At 50.1% G+C, this 26,269-nt stretch overlaps 1 protein-coding gene across 1 annotated transcript in view; it reads right to left on the bottom strand.

Moving 5' to 3' along the window:
* Nucleotides 1–10,976: 10,976 nt before the first annotated feature.
* P3H2 (prolyl 3-hydroxylase 2) overlaps nucleotides 10,977–26,269 on the bottom strand; it is a 69,088-nt gene continuing 53,795 nt past the window's right edge. The window contains exons 4-15 of the mRNA XM_027685863.1: nucleotides 24,392–24,523; nucleotides 23,092–23,234; nucleotides 21,569–21,658; nucleotides 21,039–21,079; nucleotides 20,469–20,563; nucleotides 17,512–17,639; nucleotides 16,841–16,936; nucleotides 16,598–16,748; nucleotides 15,959–16,076; nucleotides 15,397–15,472; nucleotides 14,325–14,465; nucleotides 10,977–13,278 (exon numbers count right to left, since the gene is read on the bottom strand). Coding sequence (XP_027541664.1) covers nucleotides 13,186–13,278; nucleotides 14,325–14,465; nucleotides 15,397–15,472; nucleotides 15,959–16,076; nucleotides 16,598–16,748; nucleotides 16,841–16,936; nucleotides 17,512–17,639; nucleotides 20,469–20,563; nucleotides 21,039–21,079; nucleotides 21,569–21,658; nucleotides 23,092–23,234; nucleotides 24,392–24,523 — 1,304 coding nt within the window. The 3' untranslated portion in view covers nucleotides 10,977–13,185. The remainder of the gene's footprint in view (nucleotides 13,279–14,324; nucleotides 14,466–15,396; nucleotides 15,473–15,958; nucleotides 16,077–16,597; nucleotides 16,749–16,840; nucleotides 16,937–17,511; nucleotides 17,640–20,468; nucleotides 20,564–21,038; nucleotides 21,080–21,568; nucleotides 21,659–23,091; nucleotides 23,235–24,391; nucleotides 24,524–26,269) is intronic.

The raw sequence follows: 26,269 nt of genomic DNA, 5'->3' as shown, positions 1-26,269 counted from the left end.
TTGCCTGCATCAAGGCCAAGGGAAGACTAAGCTCGTTTGTTAACATTAAGCAGGATGGCTCTGTCCGTGCAATCAACTTTACTGACATCCTAAGGCTTGTGGCTGCACTGTGAGAGAGACGCTGTCCTGGCACAGCCATTTGTAGCAAAGAAACTGGTGCAGGGTCTGAGGAGAAAAAGGGAAAAAATGAAACAAAATAAATCAGCACAACTGGGGAAGAGATCGTAGTTTTCCTCTTCTGTTTAACTGCCACCACTCTCAAAATGAGTGTCTAGAAACAATCTTACAAAAAAAAAAAAGAAAGAGAGGAAGAGAAGACTACAAATCCAAGCTTGCATTAAAAAAAGAATAGCAATTGAGGCAACGGGAGATCTGGCTGCACAGAAACCAGGACTCTCCCAAATACATCATCTCCCACCCACATTGGTTCCTCGTCGAGAGGGATTTGCAAACCCGGGATCCCAAAAAAGAGCCAAGCGCCCGAACCGCGCTCCCGGTGCCGGGCGGTGCCGGGCACCCACCGCCCCCTCGCGGCTCCGCCCGGGATCGCGGCACCGGCACCGTCAGATCGGGGGTGCGGCTCTGCAGCAGCCCCGGGGAGCCCGCGTGTACCCCTGGGCCCCTCAGCCGCCTCCTGCGAGTGGGCACGGGTTTTATAAAACGCCTTTTTTCTCACCCCTCGCATCCCACGTGCAAGAGCAGCAGCGGCAACTCTTGTTTGTTTATTTTGCATGGGTGGAATAACCAAGTGACCTGTTGGTGTTACAGAACAACTCCTACTGTAGCTGCCTCTTAGGAAAGCTGCTGGTGTCCTGCCCTTTGCTGTGCACCCAGGGAATCTCCAGTGTTGTGCCCATGCCAACCCACACCAGAGCAAATGAGAAATTCAAACACCATCACCTGCCAAACCAGGAGAAATGACTGCTCTCAACGCAGGCAGCTCTTGGGTGCAAAAAGCCTGAAGCTGGACCCTCCATCGGTGAACCTCTGCCCAGAGATGCCTTCAGAGCCAGAGCCTACCCACCCCAGGAAGTTGGTGGGAGGCACACTGAAGGCAGCAGCCCTGCATGGGTACCCCATGCTGCAGCACCCCACAGCCAAAAGCAGTGTGCAGCAGCACCCCAGGCTCCCAGCACCACACGTGTCCTGCCCAAGAGCATGAGAGGTGCTCCACCTTCCCTTCACGCACACACACAGAGCCTTGGCTGCAGAACTCTTCCCTGCCAAAGTGATACACATCACTTTTTCCAGCTGAGAAAATACCACCGGGTATTTTGCAGAGAGCACACGCCACAGCCAGGAACTCCCACGGCAGCACCTGGCTGGAGCACCGGCGGCCGGCACAGGCTCCCACGCCACCACAGCAGCCAGCTCAGCCAGTCTGGGTGGGGAGCCCGGCACCCCGCCAGGGCCGACCCGCCTGCGGCGCCCGGCACCCCGTGTGCACCTGTGCGGCTCCACAGGGTGCTGTGTGCGGAGGGGGCTCTCCCCTGGGGTTCCCCGGGGGCTGCTGGCTCACAGGCTGTGTGCTGGCTCTGGCTCAGTTTGCTGGTGCGTGCTTTAAAAGCTCACCCTGGCACACATGGGTCCTGCCCTGGGGAGGCCAAATGTGAGAACAGCCCCCAGCACTGGGCAGGCACCCGCTGCAGTTCCAGGCTGTGCTGTGGAAACAGTCTGCAGCTCCCAAGGAGAAGCTAGGGAGCTGGAGAGGATGGAACCCACCTTGGCTGGCAGGTGGGGAGCGGTGTGCTGTGCTGGCAGGCGTAGGCAGTGCTTGTGTGGGATTTGAGCTCCAGGGCCATGCTCTGCCCACTCAGGCTCTCTGCTTGGCAGCAAGGTGCCCCCAGTGCTCACCCGTGCCTTGGGCTCCAGGTCCCAGCCCAGTTTTCCTGGCTGGGGTTGCCATGGTCTGCAAGGAGCCCAGAGAGGCCCAAAGTGCCCATTTGCACTCAAAGGTGTGAGCTCTCAGGTGTGGACAGGCGTTTGTCAGGCACTTCTGTGCAGTTATTTAACATTCAGCCCAACTATCTCCGGGCTTTACCTACACTTTCCTTCCTCCCTATCAGGGCAGGAGCAGGTCTGAAGGGGAAGGTGTTGGGGTGGCCCTTTGTAAGGTATTTTCATCTCTGTCCTAGAACAGTAAACTCTAGCAATGTGTTTCCTGGTTTTCTAGGAGAACCTCTGATGTCCTCCAAATTTTCCTGAGCTTCCTAAATGAAACCCCAGGAAATCTGCTGACTTCTCCCTGTTTTCTTCCCGAGGTTGTTTTCGTCTCTTGGCTGGTTCTTTTTTATTTTTGTTTTGTTTTCCCAGATCTCTTTATGAGCCTCTGATTAATTCAGCTTCTGATTCCTTGGCAATCGCCTCTGGAGACAACGCTCAAGATTTCTACACATGTGATCCATCTTCTTCTTGGCTGTATAGCCCTCAGTGCTGGAATTGGGTAAGAAATGTTACAACAGATCCTAGCACTCTGTAGCAGGGGTGTTAGGAAATAAAATATTGCACAGTGCTGCGTGAAAAACTCTTTGATTAATTAAAGGCGTGGGTGGCTACACAATTGCATCCAATTATCCACGCGCCATGGCGAAATGCGAGATAAAGGCATCGATTTCTTATTCCAAGGACACGGTCGAGGAGCCCATGCTGAGCCTGCAAAGCGTTGCCAGCCTGAAGGTGAACAAGAGTATTTTCATGGAGATGTTTTTCACAGAAATAGGAGATAATGGATCACCTCACCACGCTGTGCCCAGAAGGTGCTGCAATGCCTGTGTGTAGGAAGCCTGGCCCCAGAGCAGTGCCCAGCACCCTTCCCCCAGGGCAGTGTTTGGCCCTCTGAAGGCTGATGCAGAGCTCCTGCACACTGAGCAAACACCCAGCCCTGAGCATTGGTGTGTGGGAGTCTTCTCCCTTCTGGCATTTTAGGCTCTGGCCTGATCCTCAAAGCCACAACATTCTCTGAAAATCCTGACCAGGGCTTCCATCAGCTAGGGGAGCAGCCTGTGGAGGTTCCTGCCTGCCACTGAGGGTGAGAGCTGGAGAACTCACTGTTTACTCTCCTCAGAGAAAAGTTTCATTCCAGCTTTAAGTGATTGGGTAGCAATACAGTTACTTCTATTATGGTTTATATTCTAGCCTTTCTTGCTGCTTAATTTGTGACTTGAACAGAAGGAAGTCAGTGTTTAGGAGCTATCAGCGGGCAGGACTGTGCTGTGCAGTGTAGGTTAAGGACTCACAGTAAAAACACATGCACCAAAACCACACACAAACTTGATTTTGCACAACTCTAACAGCAGTGACTCAGCTTGCCCCAGAGATGGCTGAACGTGTTCCACCTGGCCCAGAACCTTCACCCAAGGGTAAAATATTAAGGCAAGTACATTACAGTCAGGCCACAGGCAGCAGCTGTCTCAGATTATTTCAGCCTTGCCTTAGAGGTGAGGAAATCAAGCAGGACTGAAAGCCCTGCCAGGGATGCCAGCAGCCAGATGAAGATGGGCAAGTGAGAAGTCACCCTGCATCCCACATAGGCTGTGGCCAGCTGCTGAAGAGGACCCAAGAATGAGTGAGAGCTGATTGAAATTTTAATTTTTGGTGGTTTTTTGTTTTGTTTTGTTTTTGTTTGTTTGTTTGGGTTTTTTGTTTCGGGGTTTTTTTTTCTGTTTTTTTTGTAGTGGTGTCTCCATGGCCAGGAAACAGAACAGAGATACTGAGATGTTTCACAGGAGATGAAGCCCAGCAAGAGAGTCTAACTGGGAAGACATGGAGCACAAACTGTAGCTCTTGGCTCTTTCACATCTTCAAGAGCATTAAGTAGAGCCTTCCTTCTGTTCCATTTGAGATGATGCTGGGCCCAAAGTTTACACAAATTAAGCCTTGCATGCCTGCTTAGTCCAGGGCATCTGGAGTAGCTTTGACAATGTTCTCGGCTAGTTGAGACAGGCAAATCAAACCCAGCAAGTCTGCAGAAAAGGGTGGCTAAGGAAGACATCTATACTGATCCAGGCAATCCTAAATCTGATTTTCTTCCCATTCGTGCTGTGTTAGCTGGTTGTGACCATCCCCACTGCAAGTGAGAGAAGACCAGTACTAACTGGAGTGGCCAGGCATGACAGGGAATGTTTCCAGGCAGCACTCTGCCCTTTTTCCCTTCCTAGGTTAGAACAGGATGGTCTCTCTCTGGTACATTTATCCCTGTTTATACCAAGTGTGTCTGCAAGGCAGAGCTGCCTTAAGGCTACCATGGCCTGCCAGCATGGCAACTAATGGCTTGCAGAGCAGCTGAAGGAGGAGAAAACAGAGTCCTGCTGGGTTTTCTCAAAAATCAGGTATTTAGAAGGAATTAGCAGCAGCCATGCCTTTCCTTGGAAAGGATGGAAGTGCTGGAAGCGAGATGCAGTTTGAGGGCAGCAGGGGAGAACCCAAGGTAGTGCCTGTGGTGTGGAGCACTTTGGTCTCCCCTACATGCTGATACTATGCAGTGTTCACAGTGGGAACAAATTGGTGCTGAGGGATAGCAGCTCTTCCCCATAGCCTGGAGCATGGGCTACCATCAGGAGCTTCTGACCTGGAAGTTTTCTTTTGCTGCTAGGCCCAGCACAAGAACAGGAGAGATGTTTGTTATCTTCTGTCTGGTGGCGCCAGCAGTTGAGCAAGAGGAGTGGGAGGCCGGTTGCTGGCTTCTGTATCCGTGCCATTCAGAGCTCCCAACTTATCCTGCTGGGTGGGGGACTTGCAGGCTTGGTAGCATTCCTGCTATGGTATATCTCACCTTTTGTTTCAGTGTAATTGGTCTGAAAGGGGAGAAAGGATGTAGCATCTTCCACCTCAAAGGGAACAGCTGAAGATTCATTATGCTCCTGGAGCAAACGCAATTAGTAGATTTGCCCTGATTCCCCCACGGCAGCAATGCTGGCAGCTCCAGCCAGTGCCATTGGCCCTCCCAGCTGAGGGTAGGCAGGTGGCCAGGCAGCCAGGCTGTGTTCAGGGCCCTGGCAGAGTGCAGGTCACAGCTGCAGGGGCAGTACCACAGCTCCCTGTGCAGATGTTCAAGCCAACAGGGAGGAACATTCCTGATGCCAGCTGAGCAGGGCAGGGTGTGTGCTCATCAGCCAGGATTTCTCACTCCCTGCAGCGCCTGGGTTTAGTGCAAGCACATTTATTTTCCCTGCAGCCTCTCAGGAGGCTCCAGAAGGGTGGGCAAGCCCAGGCTGCCAGGGAAGCCTGGTGGCAGCACCGTGGGCTTTTGGCTGGCAGGGTGGACTTGGCAGTTTGCTGGGCACAGGAGACCGGCACATCATTTGCTTATGGTTGAACTTTTGGAAGATGCACGTGAACATCATTCTCTTCATAGCTATGAGTGAGATGAGCAAAACCCCCCTAGGCTGCTGTGCTTGCAGAGATGCTGAGAGGGCTGTGTGAGTCACCTGGAGAAGCAGAGGGCACAGCCAGGTTCAGAGAAAGTCCCTGTGTACTTCGTCCCACCCCTAAGAGTCACTGTCGGGGCCACATTTTGGTGTGGGGATGGTTATTCTGAAAGTATTTGCTCAGACCACCTCAGAGTGTCAACCACACGTGGCTCAGGGCTTTCCCGGAGACCTTTGGTGACAAACCCCTTCCCTGCAGCTCTGCAAAATGAATCCAGTGATCACTGCACTGCTGATGAGGAGTTCACAGCCTGCCCCATCCTTATCCAGTGCCATGGGCTATCCATATAAAAGACTTCATTTTCCCTTTAACCTGTTGGGCAGAGCAAGGAAGGATGGGCTCACGCTAGAGTTTTTCCAGTGTAACTGAGGGGTGAAAAAGCCTGCTGTGTGAGGTGGCTGAGGGCTTTCCCCACTTAGACAGCGAGTCTGTCCCCCCACACCCAGCTCTTCTGCTTGGTGGAGTTGGGCTGTGCCCTGATGCTGTAGGCAGGTAACTGTCACAGAGTAGATAGACGTGAAACTACCCAGTTCCTTCTGCCTCACCCAGAGCCAGAAGGGTTTTTTGAAAACAAAAATAAAGGGGAAAATACAGTCTCCACCCTTCCACCCATTTTGGCCAGTAAATCAAATAAAACAATCTCGGAGCTGGCACCACAGGAGAAGCGAATGCCAGCTCCCAGCCTCTCACATGAGGTGTCGAAATAAAAGGAGATGAACAAACAACCCCCAGGTGCCTGGGGGCTGCAAACTGTTTTTAAGATGCTGGTGGGTTGTTTTTCCTGTGTGGTGGTGGGAGCAGACCCCCACAACCACCCCATCACCAGATAAGTGGCCCCCATAGCACTTGGCTACCCCTGGGCCATGGGCACATGTTGATTTTGGCTCCATGAGAAGGTCTTCATGCAGAAATGCATGTCACCACAGATGATTTTTATGGGCATCCTGGCGTGGGACAATGCAGCCAGTGACTAACAACATGGTGAAGGGGACATCAGGCTCATCTATCACCTCAGATGTGCCCAGCAGTTTCAGGGAGCCTTGCAAGGATAAGCCTGGTGCCAAGGTACCCCACTGCAGCTGGAGCCTCTGCCCTGGATGGGCACTCTTGGCCCAGGCATGTTTGATTACTGTGACTAATGAGTCTTTAGAATACGGGCTGAAGGGATTGAGGAGGGGGGAGGGACTGTTCAGTGGTTTTCCAGTCAAAACTCCCCTACTTAGAGCTATGTACGCTCAGAGGTGGCTCTGGGTTTGCCATGAACAGACCTTGTCATGGGTGCAATAAAGATTTTTGCAAAATTTGTGAGGGGGTTCGTGTTCTCCCCTCTATAAGGAAGATCATACCACAGCTGCTTCTTCACCTTTCCTGTGGTCCAGTTACAGCACCATGAGCAACTGGGAGATGCTTTGCAGGGCATTCACAAACTTCTTCACGGCTTCTGCCTCAATGCAGCCAAATCAACCACTCTCATTGCTTGCACTGGGGCTGCCCAAGGCACATTGGTGGAAAGTAATGGCCTCATATCTCACCAAAAAAACCCCAGGGACCAGCCTTTAACCTGGTGCTTTCAGGCGACAAGGGGCGCAGAAGCACTGCAAGGAGGGGATGGTGGCGCTGGGCTGCACTGAGGTATCAGAGACACTCCCGGCGCTGCGGGGAGCAGACGGGCCGGTCCGATGCAGTGTGTTACCCCTGAACTTGGGACCAAAACCACCCCAAGAGCATTGCAAAAAAAGCCATGTGTAATAAAAGGGTATTTTTCCCAGTGTTTTTCCCCATGTGCCTCAGCTGTTGGGCTCGCATGCAAGGCCGTGCGGGAGCTGCTTATCAGCTCGGCCCATCTCGGCAGCACACTGACGGTGCCGCTGCCCATCTCTGCTCTTAATCTCATTACAAATAAAGGAGGGGTAAAAGCTAAACTGAGCTCATATATTAATTCCCTGTGCCCTGCCCTGCTCAGCTTCAGGAAATACCTACTAAAATTGCCAATCTCGTTATCCAAACCATCCCTGGAAACCATAATTATTAGCTGCCTTGCTCCTTTGCCAAGCGTGTCCCCTCGCCATCCTGGCTCCGTTTTGCCCACAGGGCCCCCACGGTTCCTGCTCGTGCCAAGGTATGCACTGCAGCCACCTGCACCTGCACCCTCCCACCTGACCACGGCTGAACCCCCTCCCCTGAAGTTCACCAATGCTCTTACCCAGAAACAAGGTGAGGGTGGCCAGGCACCTCTCCGAGTCACCCTGTTTTGCTTCGTCAAGTTCCTGTAGCATGCTGGACTTATTTTTGGTGGGGTTAGATGGTGGCCAGGAGGCTGGAATATGTTGACATTTATGACTTTTTTTTTTTTTTAACGTATAACAAAGTTTTGCTAAATGAGAAGGAAACAAACTCGGTGCCAGCTTTCACCATGTGTTTAAAACAAGATAAAAGTAATCCTGGGCAGGCCGTGGTATCCACTAGAGCTGTGGAGAGAGCAATTTCCACTGGGGAAAAACAGACAGGTTACCCACACACGCTACATTATGCTCCAGGAAGATACTGGGATGCCCTGTTGCTCTCAGTGGCATCTATTGCACCTGTCCATGTGGATCCTGAGGCTCAAAGTGAAGACAGGGCTGTGCTTGGGGTGAACAACAACATGGGATCTGGCCCTGTGCATGGCTACACTCCATTGGTTCTGGTGCTGTTGCTGGCACCAAGGCATCTGATACATGGGACCTGGGTGCCTGCTGAGGAAATGTAGTGATGGGAGGAGAAGCACACACATATATATGCCCATCTACACCTGGCAAAGAGCACAGTGTTGTGGGACCTGGCCAGAGTCATACCCCAATGTACAGACAAGCAGGAACATTTCCCACAGGAAAAGGTGGCTCTTATAGTGGGGTGTGGGCAGAGGAGCAGTTGTGGAAACAAAAGACTTCTTTCCTTTTTTAATATAGTTCTTCCCCAAAGCAGGACTAGCCCATTTTTATCTCACTGCCAGCGGTTTTGTTCTTTTTCCCCCTAGGCTGGGCAAGGGTGTGGATAGGAGGAAACAACTCTTTTTTTTTTAATGACAGTTTTTTCATGGGAAGATGTTCCGCTGCCTGTGAGTGCTCAGTTTGGCTCTGCCCAGGTTTAAGCAGGAGGGATGAGCAGTGCTCAGTGCAAACTCCATCTCCTTCCTTTGCCCACATCTTCTCCCCAGCCAAGTTGCTGCAGCTTGCAGGCAGCCAGCAGCTGTAATGCAAAGCTGACAAACCAGTGCAGGCTCTGCTCCCACCCATGACTGCAGTGCCTCCGAGGTGGGGACATCCTTGCTCAGGGGCTGGCCTGAGAGAAGTTGGTGGGGATGGTGCCACCCAAATTGTCCATCACCAGGTCAGAGAACAAGCAGCAGGGTGGGGACACAGCAGGAGGACGCAGCTGCGGGGTGGGATGGAGTGGCAGCAGAAGAGGTTTTCAGCTGATTGCTTGCAGGGCTTGTGGCTGGGGCTCCAAGGGTGATCAGAGCTGCTGTATTTTGCTATGTCAGTCTAGAGGTTGGGAAATAAAGCTGACATATAAAGGAGTCCAATTGCACGATGTTTTATAATTTATCACGCCCCACCTTGGAAATAACAGAGATTAGTCATCATCCAGTGGAGTTGTAGGAGACTGCCTTGTCCACATGGCCCAAAGCCTCCACAATATTGGTGAGGTTCAGTTGCTTAAAATTAATGCCTTAGAAAGTCTCTTAGGCTAATGCCTATGGAATGTCCAGGTTTTATTAGATTGTAGCCACCAGACATAAAGAGCTTTAGGTATTTCAGTCTTGATTATAGATTCAGGAATTTGTAAATACCCACAAGTTTTATTTTCAGGTGAGGTTTCAGGGGTGAGCTTTTGGCTGGAGGGAAGCTTTCAGCAGCCACTTGCAGTAAGGTATTTACAGCCCACAGGGTTTTTTTCTTGTACGAGGTGTTTTCCATGCACCTACCCTCTGCATGAGGCATCAGGTGCCTTGCTGGGCTATCATGGCCCACTTGAACATCAAAACAAAAGCAAAGCTCCTTGCTAGTAAAGATCCCCTGGCATTGAGCAACACCATGCAGGGCTTCGCATTCAAAACCACGTCCGCACCCAAACACGCACAAACACACAAAACCATGTCAGTTGTTGTTTTAAATACTTTTAAATTCCATTATGTTTCCTTTATGAGTTGTTGGGTTTTTTTTCTCATTGACTGTCATAAATCAACCCTGCTAATCCCACTCTACACGTAGTATTATTAGGAGGGGCATGGCAGAGTGAACAAGGAACTAAGGCATGGTTCAACCATCTCCTCCAAACGGCTCCTATTGCTGGTGATAGAACTGGAGAATGTATAACAAATGGCCAACACCTAAGTGGGTTGTGCCTCTCTTTGGTGGCCAAGCCTTGGCCAGAGGAGCTCAGAGCTGGCCTGGGAGCCATGAAGTGTGCTCTGAAATGCACATCAGCTTTGTGCTCAGTGGTCTGACTACAGACACTGTCTCCCTGGGGAACTGCTTCATGCTGGTGCTTTGGGAAGCAGCAGTTATCAGACTGGCAGGGCAAGAGAGGAATAACAACGTGAACCAATGTAGCAGGAAGCAAAAATGTAAGTGCATCAGGTTGTCCCTGGGGCATATTTGACCAAGGAGGAGTGTTATACATTGAGTATTGTTGTCAGCTTTCTTCTTCGAAGGATACAGGTGCCTTGCAGGCACTCTGAATGTGACCCTGACAGCTCTGGTACATGCCAAGCCCCTATATCAAATCTCAAGAGTTGAAATTCGTTTCTCAGAGGCCAAGCCGCCTTGGTGACAACCCATCCCACTTGGATACAAAAGAGACCCAAACCCCTACATTTTATTTTGGTGTGTGTCTCAAAGAGCTCTGGGACTTGCTCCTGTGAGGCTACAGTGTGCCAATAAACCTGGCACCTACCTCTGCTGTTGCAGCAGAAATACAAATCCACTTCTGAGCTAGACTTTGCCAAAGCAGAGAGCTGAAAAAAAAACAAACAAACTGTAAAAGTGCCTTTGACTCACCACATTCCTGTTTCCTGGCTTCAGCCTGGCACAGGCCACCAGCAGGTCCCATCAGCAGAGCAGTATGGTGAGCATGGCCCAGGCAGCCTTTTCCCTTCTTGGGAAATTGTTTGCAATTTAGTCCCAAAATGTTGCATCCTTCTGAGGCTGCTCCACACTTTTGCACCAAGGGCGTTTCACCCAAAGTGTCTGTCGTGCCCTGTACACCCCAGCAGAGCACAGGGGCTGCAACTCCCCACTCACCAAACTGCCTGAAGCATGTCAGTGGTATGTAAGTTACTGCACAGCTGGATACAGAGCAATCGAGATGGACAGGCAGCCAAAAGCACGTACACATTTAATCCTGTCCACGTTGGTGTCTCTGACACTCCTCCAGCATGGGAGGGGCAGGAGGTGCTCTAAGATCTGGGGCAGGAAACCCCAAAGGGACAGGTACCATCATGAGGCAGACCCCAAATTCCCCAGTCTCTCCTTCTAATAATTCACTAAAGAAAGACAAAGACAGGCCCAGATGTGTTTAGTTTATTTCCTCTGGATTTAGACACAGCTCTGGCTAACCACCACAGCAGCAAACCAACCACGACTGGAGCCAGCCCCCCCACCTCCTCACAGGAAGACCAACTGGTGGGATCCCTGGAGCTCCGGGAGGGCTGGGGCTGCACTGAGGGGGCAGCTCTGCAGGATGCACTTGGGCAGACGTGGTTGTTGGGGGATGGCAGCACAGACCCACACAGAAGGTGCAGCATGTAGGAGTCAGGCCTTGGATGCAATAGTGTAGTGCAGATGGAAGGACAACGAAACAGGTGCCAGCTCTCCAAACTGACAGCTGCCCTCCCCTTCCTCCCCCCAGCTTCTCCTCTGGCTATTTTAAAAAGGGGGAGGGGGTTAAGCATTTACAGAAGAGGCTCTTTAGCAGGGAAGGGTCTCTGAAGGCAGAGATCTGTGAGCAGTTCTTTGAGGAGCCAACATGATCAATCTTTTCAACACTCTATGGTGAAGGGAGATAATCTCAAAGAAACAAACCATGCTGGTGACTCAGAAACACCCAGAGCTTTGTCCTCTGCAGATTCAACATTGGAGGAGGTGCAGCAAATGACTCTTCCAGCATCTTCTAGGTGGTAATGGTGCCCTCTTCATAGTCTGGGCATTTGTTTTTCCAGATGCACTGAGCTCCCCTCTGTCTTGCCCAGGACGAGCTTTTAAGGGGGTCTCTACAGAAGGACCATCCTTGTCTACAGCCTTGCAGCCTGTGAACGGATGGGAAGAGGGTGCTTCTGAGCCTGGAAGGTTTGGACTGGCAAAAGCTGCAGAAGCAAAGAGAAAAGACAATTCTCTATTGCAGATTTTAAGTCCTGGGAATGTCACAGCTGGCAGAGGGAAGCAGAAAAGGACTGAGAAAGTGCCAACACAGCAGGGAGCTGAGCAAAGTTGCTCAAGGATGAGAACTCCAGCAAAGATCCCTGAAGTGTTTTCTGGAGACATTGCATTCTTGCAGTAAATTCAGCAGTAAAGATTACTGCAACCTTCCTTTTAGGAAGTAGCACCAGAAGCAGCTGTGCTGCTATCCCTATGTCTGAGACATGGGCAATTCTGTGACTCAATGCTTGTTCTGATTGAGATAGAGGCTGCTCTAATCCCACACACAGGAGTAAATGTAATGGTTGGAGAGGGATGATTTACTGGCTTAGCAGCAGTTACTTGCCTAGTAAATCTCCTGTGATAGGCGACAAGTGCTTTCATTGCAACACCCTCTTGGAACTACTCTGAGCAAATAGATGCTACCACACCATGGACATCTGCTGCTTCTGCACTGTCAGGATGGGAGAATGCAGGCAGGACATCCAGAGTACGGAGCTGCATCGTGATCAACCAACACCATGCCACTCTAACTTCCTAAGCCTTTCAGCTGCCTTCCAACATGGACCTGGAAATTATGGGGTTTACTATGAACTTTGGGGTTTACCAGCAGCAGACTGGGCTGGCAGCTCAAAGGATGCAGTGTGAAGCAGCTTCCTTCATGCTTCCCAGGCCATTAGCCTTCCCAAGAGAAGAGACTGAACATGAGTGACAGACCCTATTTCACCAGAATCGACTGCAAAACACATCCCTTCAAGCCTGTGCACAGTTCATGCTCCTGCTCTGCAGCTGATTTCTGGAAGCTGTGCTCAGAATTAATGCCCAAACACCAGCTTTGCATGGCTACCAAGGTATATGCATTTTGCTAGGACTTGGGCCTTCTTTTGTTTTTCCCCCCTAAAAAGCACATTTCAAATGGTGAAGAACAGCCATTACTGATTTGTGCTCCAGTTTTCGCAAAGCAGCACTGCCCAGGTCTTCAGCCAGCACTTAGCAGGAGCAGGAAGGCTGGTCCATTAGCACACCTGAGACATTTCTCTAGCAGACGCTAAAGAGAAGCAGCTATTTTTGGTTGAGGGAGAAAAAAAATAGGTCCTCCAAGAGGATACACTGAATGAGTCCTGAGAAGCACTAGAGAAGAACAGGAAAGGCTGAAGGCAGAGTCAGCCCGACCAGGAGGTGCTGGTACAGGGATGAGGGTCCCAGCAAAAGCTGTGCTAAACACAGAAGAGGCACTCCTGAAACTCCACAATCATATTAACCTGTTAATTTATACAGTGTCTCTGTACAAAAATAGAAGGGTTCTAATAAGATTAACAATATTAAATAAATATTTAATAGAAAAAGTCTTTGGCCTAGTTCATAGCTCATCCTTTGGGTTTATGTTCATTTCACTGGGTCCTAGATGCTCCTGGTCCAACATCGCGATCACTTCGTCTGCCTGGATTCGCTCCTGCAAGAGAGGAAGGGGAGAAATGGTAACAGCAGAGCTTCAGTGCCTGCTCTCAGCTAATTCAGTGTGGCTCAGCCTGCAGGGAGGACACACATAGCAAGGATTTCACTCCAGAACCAGCAGTGTATTGAGGGGATGGGGAACTTGAGTTGGGAATTTGCTGGGCAAAATTAATCAAATCCATTTCGACCTCAATACCTAATTCCCTCCTCCCTTCAGGACTGCAGTAGCTGGGGCAGAACTGATGTACTGCAGTTTCCTATCACACTCCACTGGCAGCCACTGCCACAGCATACCCTCCTCCTGTCCCCTCCACATGATTTCAAGCTCCCTGGGCAGGGCTGATCTCCTACCACACAGGCAACAAGCACAGCGGATTTACCACTAGCACAAAAAAGCTGAGAGACACTAGAGTACATGACTGAAAATAAGCTTTTCCCAAAACCTCACAGCCCACCTGCATCACAAGGCCAAGGCACCAGGGTTTTGCACTCTCCCTGCATTTAGTTTTGCTTGGTCTTGTATCTTTTATTCTTGCAGACCAGAATTGATACCAAAGGGAGGTAGGGGCTGGTACATCAGCCTTTTAAAACAGAATCTGAAAGGTGCCTGGTGAAAGGCATCATAGCCCAGATTTTCCAAGGCATCTTGGGTTCCCAGCCCAACAGACTTCAGGTTGACAAAATGTCTTTGAGGACTTAGCAGCAGCAACACACCACTGAGCTGTGGATGGTTCTGGAGGAGTTCCCCAACCATCAGGCTATTACCACTAGGTGTCAGAAATGGCCAGCCCAGCCCTGCACGGAGCCTTTCCACACCTCACTAAGCACCCCAGCCGGCACTGCACAGGGCAATGGGTGCCCAGGAGCATGACTGGCAGGAAAACACAGTCCCGAGGATAGCAGCTCACATGGTGGGAATGCTGCTGTGGGAGTGTAGTGGGGGGAAAACAGATGTGCTGGGACTGGAGAATAAGATGGTCCTGGCTCCTGTGGAATGGTGGGTACTCCCCTACTCCCCCCTCAAATCATGATGGAAGGACTCACCAGCTCTCTGTAGAGAGGGTCCAAGGTGAACCAGAGAGCCACAGCACATCTCTGGCCTTTGGTGACTGCCTTCACCCCATGGGGGTTCTCACCGCCCGACGAGAAGCTGATCATTCGCCCGCACTTGGGCTTGATGGAGGCCTGTGGGAAACAGGCAAAACCAGGGTAGCAAGGAGCAGCACACATTGGCTGTGGCTGGGCTCACCATAGTCCAGGGCCTGAGACCTTACTGGGCATCTCTCTGTGTCACCCCAGGACCCGGTGAGCTGCTCTGGAGGACATGTAGAGCTCTGGGCATGGTTGAAATAAATGTGTGGGGTAAATAGGGAGGTGTCAAGCTTGGTCACGCTGTGCAGACATCAAGCAGAAAGGACATGGAGTCCTTGCAAAGCCTACAGGTGACCACCTAGAGCAGAATGGGGCCATGGCATAACTGTAGGGGGGTTCAGGCTAAGCCTGGCACGGCTGTGCAATGCCTCTTTCTTCCCTCTGCAGAGTCCACAGGAGGTATCCTGCAGAACCTCAGGGGCAGAAGTGCCAACCAAATCAACCCTGAGGCACTTAGTAAACACAATCTACTCTCTAGCACCTACTGGACTCCAGAGCACCAGCGTGGTGCCCAGACAGCTGTCCAACAGCAGACGGGGTGCCCAGCTTCCTTAATGGCTCCACAGAGGTGAGGGCTTGTGCCTGAGCCACATCCTTCTTAGGGTTTTATGTCCACCATTGTGACCCACTCTAGCACAAGAGACTCGAGTCAGGCACTGCATCTATATGGAAGCACCACTTCATGTTTGGCCATGAGATGGGGTGGGAGCTCAGCAGTCCTCCAGGCAGGGATGACTACCAGCCATCCCTCTGCCTGCACTGGGATGATGAGAACCCCTGATCTGTAGGTTTCCTGCTTGGCACAGAAAACCCCTAGAAAGTGAACAGAAACTCTGTGCACTTCTGCCAGCAGGATTTTGTATGGGCTGTTTGCAAGTTAGGAGCCACAGGTTGCCTGGGGAAGCCTAGAGCCCCTGAGTACAGGCTGCCTCAGAGCAGCATTTGGTCCACAGCACCCCCTTACCGTCACGGTTTTGGCGTCCATCTCGGTGAAAATGAACTCGCCGCCTTCAAAATCCGCGTTCATGTACAAGAGGGCACTGGGGGAGGAAGCAGGAGACCCCTGTGACAGGAGGAGTGGGGAGGGCTCAAGGCTGACCCTCACCTCCAGGACAGATCCCACATTGCTCCACCAAGACATGAGTGGGGGTCATCCAAGCTGCTCTGATTTCAGGGACACAGCTGAGAACCAGCAGAACTCTCCTTGGGTAGGGAGCAATTCTCAAAACATCCCCTGAGTCCCACCAGCTCTCACCCTCCTGTTTTGCACCAAAAACATCTGATAGACACACGGTCCTGTGGGCCACAGCTGGGATCTCCCAACCCTAAAATATCACAGAGCCATTATAAGTAAACCATGGCATCAAGCTTAGACACAATGCTTTCTGGCACCATAAACTACCTGCTGGATCTCACTTCTGCCATGGCTGGGATGTACCAGCTTTAATCTTGTGAAGCAAGATGCCATGACATGGGGAGGGTTCCTGGGTGCCCCAGGGAGCAGATCTCCCTTCCTTCCTTCTTACCTGTAATCCCGAAAGGTGTAGGCAGGCGGCTCCTTCCAGCACTCATTGGCTTCAGGGTCCAAAAGGCAGTTGTCAGCATGGATGGGGTGGCTCAGGTCATTCCTCCTCTCCTGCTGGCCTAGGCAGGACCATGTGGAGGAAGGGGGAAGGGGAAAGGGTGGATGAGATGGAAATGCCGTGCTCTGTGAGGTCCATCATGGGGCAGGAGCCTGCCCCGACCCCACTCTGGGTGTTCACAGATGAGAGGAGAAAAGCAAAGGTTGGGGAGAAAAGGCAACATCTGAGGACTCAGATCTGCACAGCTCTGCTTGTTCCTTACTGCAGGGAAGTGAAATGGAGAACTGTGCGTGGGGTGGAAAGGAGAAGGGACAGTAAGAGGAGGCAAGAGAAGAGGGAGGAGAAAATAGGAAGAGTTGCAGACATGAAAACCAAGAGACATCCCAGAAATTAGCATCTCTGGGACAGCAGTGCCCACCCTTTGCTGCTGTGGGGATGGTGACATTGCCCAACCCTTGGCCACCAGTTCAAGCATCATGCAAAGCACAGGTAATCTCAGGCCTGGGACCCCCACTCATAAACCAGGGCTAAAGCCCTCCCTTCCCCCAGCCCTGCCCTGCCTCTGGCCCCTCGAGCCCTCACCGGAGAGGGCGGTGCGGCACACCAGGTGTGTGTAGGAGAAGTAGAGCGTGGAGTTCAGCATGAAGTAGGACTCGACGATCCTGCGAGCCTTCTCGCTGATGTCGTAGAAGAGCCGGGCACTCTTCAGAGGGACACGGCCCTCGTAGCCATACTGGACAAGGAGAAGGGGCAACAGAGGTCAGTGTCATGTGCCCACCGGGAGGGACGACGCGGGAGAGGAGGAGGAGGAGGAGGGAGCTCTACCTTGAGGGCTTTGAGGACGGTGGCTCCTTCAAATCTCTCGTTTGGGGTGTGGGGGGAGGTTTTGCCCCTGTAACCATCTCCAGCCAACATGATCCCCTGAAAGACATGAATACACAACTGGTCAACTGGTTCATCAGGAGAAGGGGAGCTGCAGTAGAAGCACCTGGCACCCCCTTCCCCAAATTCCCCAGGGCTGCATTTACAGGGACAGATGAGTCTGGTGGGAAGGTGCTGCAGCTCTCTATGAACATGGATGATGGATATCTCCTGACTGGAGACATTCAGGCACCCTCAGACCCTTCTCAGGCTCAGTTAATGGTGAATGAGAAGGCTCAACCAGACTTGTGGATGAGCATCCTCTGGGATTGTGTGAAACATGGGGCAATGAGCTCTTTCTACACAGGCTCTGTCTTGCAGCATGTTTCTAGGAACAGCCTGAGATGGAGTAGCAGCTCCTGTGCTGCAGTTATGGGTGTGCTATGGGGATAAGTATCTGCCTGCTCTTCACAGGCATCTTGGCATCAGTTGCAACACTCAAGAGCGAGGTATGAACCCAGAACCTCTCCAAGGGCTGATCACACGTTCAGCTATCACAAACCTGATGCTGGGGAGAGCATCAGGCACTCAGCCCAGGTGGCAGCCATGTCCCCCCAGGGGCATTGCCAACTCACACTGGCCACCCTGTGCAGCTCCCGGCACTGCTCCTCCGAGATGACGTTGTCCAGGAGCACTCGCTGGGTGCCATTCAGCTGCTGTGAGTTGTAGACAAACTTCACATCGCTGTAGAGAAGTGGGCCCCCTGATGAGAGACACAAAACGACCCTGCTGAACATATCCTGGCCTTGTTGACATCTTGTACCGTGACTGAGGGCCAGCTGAAGTGACTCAGGTGCACAGGCAGGGAAAGAGCTTCACAGCAAGAGTTTGGCCTCCCATCAGTAACAAAAGAAACAGAAGCAACGGGAACACTCAGAGATGAAATCAACTTGCTGCAAGAACATCAGCATTTTCCACCTCCTCATCAGCTGCCTTGCAAACACAGGGACCACAGCCTGAAAACACCAGATCCTGATGGGACACAAGGACAGATGTGGACAGTGGTTAACTTGGCCCTCCTGCCCAGTTGCCAACATCATCAGAGGCCATAAGTTTCCATTGGACTCAAGCTGTGTGGATCTTGCTGGCTTGGCAGGCAAAGCCACTCTCTGCAATTGTCATCAGAGGTCTTTTTGTCATTTACACACACAGAAAGTCTCGCGAGTGCTGAGCTTGCTCTCCTCCAAGAAGGGGGCTGGGAGTGGGTGAGCCAGAGGGGTCTGAGGACAATCCTCCACTGAGGGAAAGGAGCTGCCCTGGCTGTCCCTGCCATCCCTCACATCCTGCCTCTGAGGTGCCTCCTTCTGCCTGCCAGTAGCCAATGGCTTGGCTGCATTTTGGGGGTCCAGGTAACATCCCTGGAATGGGAATATAGCAGTGGCTGGGCTTTCACACTGCTGAGCTCCCACCTGGTATGGGCCAACTAAGCCTTGCCACATGCTGAGCAAACGGGCAAGGAGAAGGGAGAGATTAGCTTTTTACCAGAGGTTTTGCTCAATCCCCATGAAATTTTACTGATCAAAAAACCAGGGCAAAGCCTCTAAATCACCTCTAAATCTTTTGAAGCTTCTTCCCTATGTCTCCTCGGAGAGAAAAAATGAAATAAATGGTAACAATAAAAGCCTAAACCAGATTTTTTTCCAGTAGGAAGGTGAAATGCACCTAAGCTGTGAGGAAAATTATGCACTGTCACAGAGAGGCAAAGAAATAGAGGAAACAGAGCCATGGAGCTCCTCTCTCACCACTTGGTACAAAGAAACTTCTCTGAACACTGATTTTATAATGTCTACTTTTCCTGTCTGTTGAGGCACACTGTGTTTTTGGAAGGTCTCCTTGGTCTATGGAGGACACATAACCCCCACAGAGCCCTGCCACTATCCCAGTTTATTTCTGAAGAGTTAGGTTTCTTGGAAATGGAAAAACGGGACGTTTCTGATGTTCACTGTGCTGATCTTGTTGCTTGATAATAACATTTATTGCAAACGCAGCTGGATCAGAAACAGGACTCTCAAATCCAAACTCCTGGCACACACACTCCAACTCAGGCCTGAGTTTTCCAGCTCAGATGTTGCTCCTCCCCAGCCATAGGCACATGAGGGATGAACATGGAAGGGCATCACTGACCACTTCCACCATTTCTTCTGTTTCTCACAGGAAACTAGCAGAGGTGGCCCTGTGCCGTGAACACCTTGTCCCATACCAGCAGCACACTCCTGCCTGCCTTCACTGCCCCCGCTTCCTCTAAGGACTAACAGAGAGAGACCTGTTTCCTGTGCCTGTGCTCTGTGAAAAACACCCCAAAGAAACTGGAGAATTTTTTCTGACTTTTGAGAGTGAAGGAATTGGCAGAAGGGAGGAAGGGGGGAAGGGAAGAAGTACAGAAGAATACAAAATTAAAACGGACTTTTCTCTTTTGGCCTATTCTTTTTCCAAGTAAAAAGAGAGAAAGAAAAAAAGACAACAGAGAAAGGCAGCAGCTGGATGGACAAAAATCCCATTTTCTTTTTGAATGGTTTCAGTTCTCTTTGTAAACAAAAACATTCTGCAAGTAAACCAGAATAAAAACATAGAAGAAAAACCAGAAAGAAGCACTCTGAAATTACTTGGTTATAGAGGGTGACCAGGCCAACAAATATAATTCAACCAGCTCTTGGCTTATGCAAGCTGTTTGGGATCTTCCTGTGGTATTCACCTACTTTATGTACAGCTAGAGAAGGGATAACAATACTCTGAACACAACACTGAGCAGCTGGAGACAACTTGGGCTGGGGAAAACTGTGAAATTCCTAAAAAAGCACAACTATCTATTGCATTACAGGGAGGTTGAATTGCCTGCTGCTGTGTAGCTGGCTCACTGGAGACACAAGACACCTCTTGGCTTGAGATCCCACTGTTTTGCAGCAAGAAGCCTGCTTTGGTGCTTGGCTACAATATTGTTATTCAAAATTGTTATGGGGAAAAATCTTGTCTTTAGTAGAAGATGTTATGGTATTTTCTGTGGTTGCTGAAAATGTGCTGAAATCAGTTGAATGTCTGCCAACAGGCTTAAAAACAAGTGACTTGATGTAAGCTAAGACATGAAATCACAAACCAGTCTGCAAAGAGAAATGGTTGCTAACATGGTGTGATCCAGCACATTTTGCACAGCATCAGGACTGTTACTTCCAGAATCCATCCTTCTGCAGCCTTGACAATAGGGAACATGTTTATCTTATAAGCATCTTGAGGCAAGACTACTGTTTGCTGGTGCCACTTTTCCCACGGTGAGGAAGATCCAGCCTTCCACCTTCACATCTCAGGGCTCTGTACTGAACAGCTCAGCAGGTGGGAAAAGCAAGTCCAAGGGCAGAGCAGTGCCACTGGGATCCACAGATCCAGAAATGCTGTGGCAGCACTGAACACTTCTCTGTCTCTCAAACAAAACTTCAACTCCCTCAAAGAGGAGTGGCCCTCGTTGCTCAGCAGCCAGCCTTTGCAATCCACAGTCTGCAGCAACAGGAAAAAATCTCCTGATTTTGTTCATCTGACTTACCCTCCTTCAACTCTCGATCTGGCTTTGGCATGGGTTTCTTTGCCAGGGACAGCCGAGGCCCATCCTCTGGTTCACTGCTGATACTTGATGGGACACTGAGGAGCAAGAGAAAAGAGGAACATCATGACTTTGGCCACAGGTCTCCAGTTCTTGGACTCGCACTTTTGCACCCTTTGCAAACTAACATGTGAAAAAAACAGGCTAATCAGTGCTTTGTACAAATGTCACAACCATACAAGTTGAAGCCCTCACCCTGTCCTGTGGCAAACACTGTTTTTCTGGTAATGGGAACAGTTTCCACCAGCAAAGCACAGACACCAACAAACCTGAACAGCACCACTTGCCTCAACAACCAAGTTGCCTCTAGACCAGCTAAAAATAAGGTCCTTGTGGGAATCTTTGCAATGGTAAGGGGCAAAGGGCCCTAATTCAATCATGATGGTGTGCTGGGGTGGATGGGCAGGACCCCCCCGAGTGGCAGGCTGGTACCACATCCATAGACACTTCCCTTTCACCCCACTGTGTGGAATGGTGAAGCCATGGGCTCAGCTGGGGCGGCTGGTGGCTCACCTGTGCTCATCCTGGCGGGCTCCATACCTGTTCCAGTAGTTCTGTGGGAAAAGAGAGAGATCGAGCTTCTTAATTTAATGCTCCAGCTAAAGCCAGGGAGCTACCTGTTCTACCTTGCACCCAGGAACATCAGCCAGCCTCTCTGGATCCATCCCACATAACTCTGGGCAATTGATTGAGGTAACCAGATTGAAAATGTAACCCCAAACCAAACTGGTGCAGTGAGATGAGTTCACAGGGAGTTCAACTTGCCCAGCTTTCTCTGTCTCAACCCACCACCATGGCAGTGGCTGAGACAGCCAGACACCATGGCAGGACAGCTGGACTAAGTTGCATCTGCATCTCTTTCACCCCAGAACAGCTGCCACCCTTGCTTTGCCATCACCATTTTCCCACAGGGAACAAACCAAGCCAAGACTCAGCTTCTGAGTCACTACACAGGACTGGCTTTATAGTAGAGAGGGGAGGGGAAGCTGGTCCTGTAGCTGGGAACTCCTAAAGGTCCTGGGCACAGAACACCCAGGCATTACCGGCTCTGTGTAGGCATATCCAAGGCCAGCCGCAGCCACTTGCAAGAGGTGTGACTCCAGCTTATGGCGCTGCAGGAGTATTTTTGCTTCCTGAAAAGAAAAAGAAAAGGGGAGTAGTTGCACATGCAGCTTTCACAAGACACAGACAATGCACCTCTGCTTTAGAGGGGTTTGGTTTTCATGCCACACTGCAGACTCCTGTGGGGTAAGGGATGCTTGGAGTAACCCCAGGCACAGGGCTGAGCTGCTCAGTACATTAGAGAAGGGATATTCAGCAACTCATTCGAGAAGTCTGAATCCCCAAAATACATGCCCTTAGCTGGCAGAGAGTGCTGAGCACCTTGGAGAACATCCAAATATCTGGGCAAAAGGCTGGTCAGAGAAGCCCCAGCTGCAGAAGAGGGTCAGGTTCAGTCTGGTGGGGCAGAGACCCCGGCTGGGCGGTGCCTTGGCTCCCCATGTGCAATGCAGAGCCCAGGGCCTGGCTGTGGGTGGGTTACAGCAGCACAGCCTGGAATACACTCAGGGCGCTTGGATGAGGACCACAAAGCACAGCCAGTTGGAAATTGTCCATCAGAGGGATTTATTTTGAATGAAAAATTTGTAAATAAAACACTGGGGTTTCTCCTAGAAAATGACTTTGCAAAGCAAAAATCACATTTTTTTTAACAGAAAAATTCAAATTACTGGAAATAATTAAATGTTTTTGTCAATGTTTTTTCCTAGATTTATTTTGTGAGGAAAATTATTCTTGTTTTCCTTTTTGTCATTTCCCTTTTCTTTTTTAGCATTTTACCAAATTAACCTTGATTTGCCTGGAAATCAAAGAATACCCGAGAGAATGGAAAAAATAATTCCTGCCTACCCTCTACTTATGGTGCAAGGGAAATGAGCCTCAGAAGGGCTGTGATGGTATGGGAAGAACTCCTGCATCGTGAGAAAGGCAGCGGCATGGCCACAGATAAAGGCTGCCTGGCCCGGAGAGGAAGCCTGTCCTGCTGGGTAACAACACACACTGTTTGGTTTTTTGACCCCAGCCTAATCCTGTGATAGCAAAGCTACTCCCCACAGAACAGGCTGAGCCCTGAACTCCAAGCTAAAGGACTTGAGAGTAACACTGGCATCCCAGCCTCCCCTTGGGAAAATATTTCTCAGTCCTCTCCTAACAGAGGTTGCCCTTTACTCAATGCTTCACTGCATTCCTCCTCCATATCTCCTCTGGAGCACAGGACAAGATGAGGATTTACATTGTTGAGGTACTTGCTCATCACTCTCCCTGCTCTTGCTCGGCCTTTGCTAAGCTGAAGTCCCCATTTAGAGAAGATCCTGCCCACCAGCTTCTCCCCCACACCAGTTACTCTGGACTTGCACCCTGGCAATTAGCATCACCAGCGAGCCCAGCACCTCCACTTCTGTTTTCAAAGTGGTCCCACTATGGCTAAGCTGCCAAGCTGCTTTTATTTTCAACTGATGCTTTTGTTAAAACCTCCCATGAAGAGCTCTTAGGTGTCACTCCCTCTCACCTTTCTGGGTTTGATGGTGTCTGGATCCACTGCACCCTCCAAGAGACCCTCGTAATAACCTGCGTTCTCCAAGACATCTTCATCATCGGGGTGGAAGAGGAGGTAGGATTTGGCACACTCCAGGGCTTTTACATAGTCACCAACTGGGAGGCAATACAACAGCAGTCAGGGAGGGCAGAGAGGGGCACAGCCCTACTGGCACTGCCGGGGGCTCCCACAGAGCACAGCGGGGCAGAGCCGAGGAGGGCAGTCTGCAGGGAGGGAGGGCACAGCCTGAGCTCCCCACCAGCTGAAGGGGCAGCCCAGCACTCTACAGGACTCTTTTGATGCAACCTTGTCTTAACCACTCCATTTCCCCAGCAAGGAAAGTGAGGCACAAAGACAAGACTTCTCTGCCCTCACACACAGATCGGATGGTATCCAAATTGGATCCAACTGGATGGGCAGGATGTGGATGCTGTCTGGCATCAAACTGCCTCCCATGGGGGGTTTTATCCACCACATTAAACCTCTAACTGGGCAGAGGAATTAAAAAGCCTGTACACCACACACAAAACACTGCTGACTCCTCCTGCTTTCTTCCCACTGTGTTGATGAATGAAGAACCTTTTATGTTTGAGTAGCAATTCTGACCCTCACGCATTCTTCCCTTTTCAGGGAAGAGGCTCTTAGCACAAGCCTGAGAGAGCAGAATTCTGCATACATTTTCTTTTATGTAACAGAACACAATAAAATAGCACACAGAACCACACGACTGGCAGTATTTTATAGCACTGCCAACTCCCGACGTTTTGCCATGCTGCCAACTCCTGCAACTTTACTAGGAATCTTAAAATACTTGGCAATTGGCAAAAATTGGCATCTTGGGATAAGCTTGGGGTAACTCATATATCTGTTATATATTAACTTAGAAAAAAAACCCCTATCAGTTCATTTCAGAAAATGTGAAACATAAATCCCTAAAACTTTAATGTCAAAAGGCAAATGAAAGGAGCCCAAAAAAAGCATGATTTATTTAAAAAATAGTAATGTTGAATCTAAAGTCTGGGCTTTTAAAACCTGACTGATGATCTAAAACACCTTTATAAAACCACTGGATTGCATTTCAGTCAACCTGACTTTTCAACCTGACTTTTGAAGAGACAATGTCCAATGTCCTTTGCTTCCCAAGTCTTTCAGACCATGCCACTGCATCACTGTAGCACAGACATCAGGAGGAGATAGCCTTACTTACATATGAAATAATTCAAACCTGTACAAAATGAACAAGCACTATAAGGAACAATACAACAGCCTTTACCTCTGTAATAGGCAAACTGCAAGTAGTCATAATGGAGGGGAAGGAAATTTTCGATGGGTGAGATACGGCCCGAACGCGTGGCGAGTTCTCGGACACAGTCGTGCTTGCAGGCCAGGACTTGCATGTAGTGATCTGCCAAAAAAAGAGGGAGAAGATGGTCTGAGCCGAGAGGGATGGTGATGGTGCTCAGACAAGGACAGACAGAAGTTAAAACTCCCCCACTGAAGGACATGGAACTCATGCTGCTCTGGTCCAGCAGGTGATTGTGCACCTAGAGAAAGAGCTTAGGCTCCTTCCCAAAGACAATGGAGAACTGCAGTCACAATTTTGCCTCTCTTTAGAAACGCCTTCCTCCTTCTGTCAACTCTAGAGGGAGCCTGAGCATCTCTTTTGTGTGCTGGGAGCTGCTGCAGGGTGCAGGGACGTGCAGGTGGCAAGTACCTCTTCAACCCCAAGAGCCAAACCAAAGGTGAGGACACCCATACAGCAAGTGGAAGTGTGAAGACAAGGTGGCCATATGTGCTGCCAAATGAAATCCATCTCCAGACTCCTTTCCTTCAGCTCATCTTTAATCCTCTCCTTTCAGCAGCAAGAAAGCTCCTGAGGGCATGGGGAGGTTTAGCTACAATGGGTTGCTGCAGATTCTCAAGTGCGGCCGAGCAAGGCACCTGCACCTCCAGTCTGAATGGTCTGAGGTGCAAGTACAGGCAGCAGAAATCCCCATGTTTGCTGCTTCTCAAAGATGAGCTATCTCCCAGGGAATCATAAGCACATGGTAAACATCTGCCATTAGCAAAGTTTCTTAATTGGTGGGAATTCACAATATAGGCGTTGTACCAGCTGTACAATTTCAAAGCAAACACTGACATCTGATTCCAGTTTGGAGCCTTTGCTGCAATGTACTTACAAATCTACTTTGCTTGCTCTGTCTCCATGCACCATTAAAAACCTTAAGGAACAAACACAGGCTTGAAAACAACCACGTGCTCAGCTACCAAAGCATTTCTCAGGGCTGCCAAAAAAACAGCCTGAGGAATTTGCAATGAAATCAAGTGGAAACAGTCCCCATTTGCTCTGGACAGGTAGTCTGAGTAGTTATCTGACTTAGCACACACATCCAGGGTATTACATTAAGAAAAGCAAGAAGGGAAAGGACATAAATAATATTGTTGTAATTTAAACCTGAAATAATCAATCTATCACTGAGAAGCACTGCTTTTTCTTGGTACTGTCAAAGTGCAGGCTATATAGACTGGAATCAATTCTCTGAAATGTATCTGCCCCTGGGGTGGGTGGAGAGGTGAGTGTTTCAACCTCAAGCAGCAGCACAGTTTGTGATTGAAAAGAGAAATGAATTTTGAAGAAACCTCAACTTTCTTTTTCTGGTTCATAGTGTTCCCACTCCCAGTTGAAACATTTGGGCCTGAGTGCCTTGCACCCAGGAGTGAACTCTGCATTATGCTATCCTGTAAGGAACCACTTAGTTCCATACAGAAAAGCAGTCACATCACAAATCTTATTTCCCTCTGTGTGCCTGTTTCTGGAGTTTGTTTACCCAGGCATATCTGTTAAAGACACAGTACTTGCAGGGACCATCTGGCTTCTTCTCACTCCCAGGTGATGTTCTGGGTTAAGGACCACCACATCATGACCATGTCTGTCCTTCAGATGGACCAGTACAGAAACATTTCTGCTCACTGGGGCTGCACTCAAATTGCACAGCACAGGAGCAATTTATCAGAGACCAAAACCTGTCTGAAGAGCAGCAGCTTTCAGTGAGAAGGAAGGTGGGTTTTCTTTGCCAGTGAAGGTTGCTTTCTTGATGTGGCCCCTGGTGCCCTGGTCATGCTCTAAAAGCAGGCATGATCAGCTGACAGT

This window comes from Neopelma chrysocephalum, unplaced genomic scaffold (genome assembly GCF_003984885.1).
Source record: "Neopelma chrysocephalum unplaced genomic scaffold, ASM398488v2 Primary Assembly neopelma1_69, whole genome shotgun sequence".
NCBI lineage: Eukaryota > Metazoa > Chordata > Aves > Passeriformes > Pipridae > Neopelma > Neopelma chrysocephalum.
Note: the sequence above shows the minus strand (reverse complement) of the source record. Positions and strands in the feature narration are given on the sequence as shown.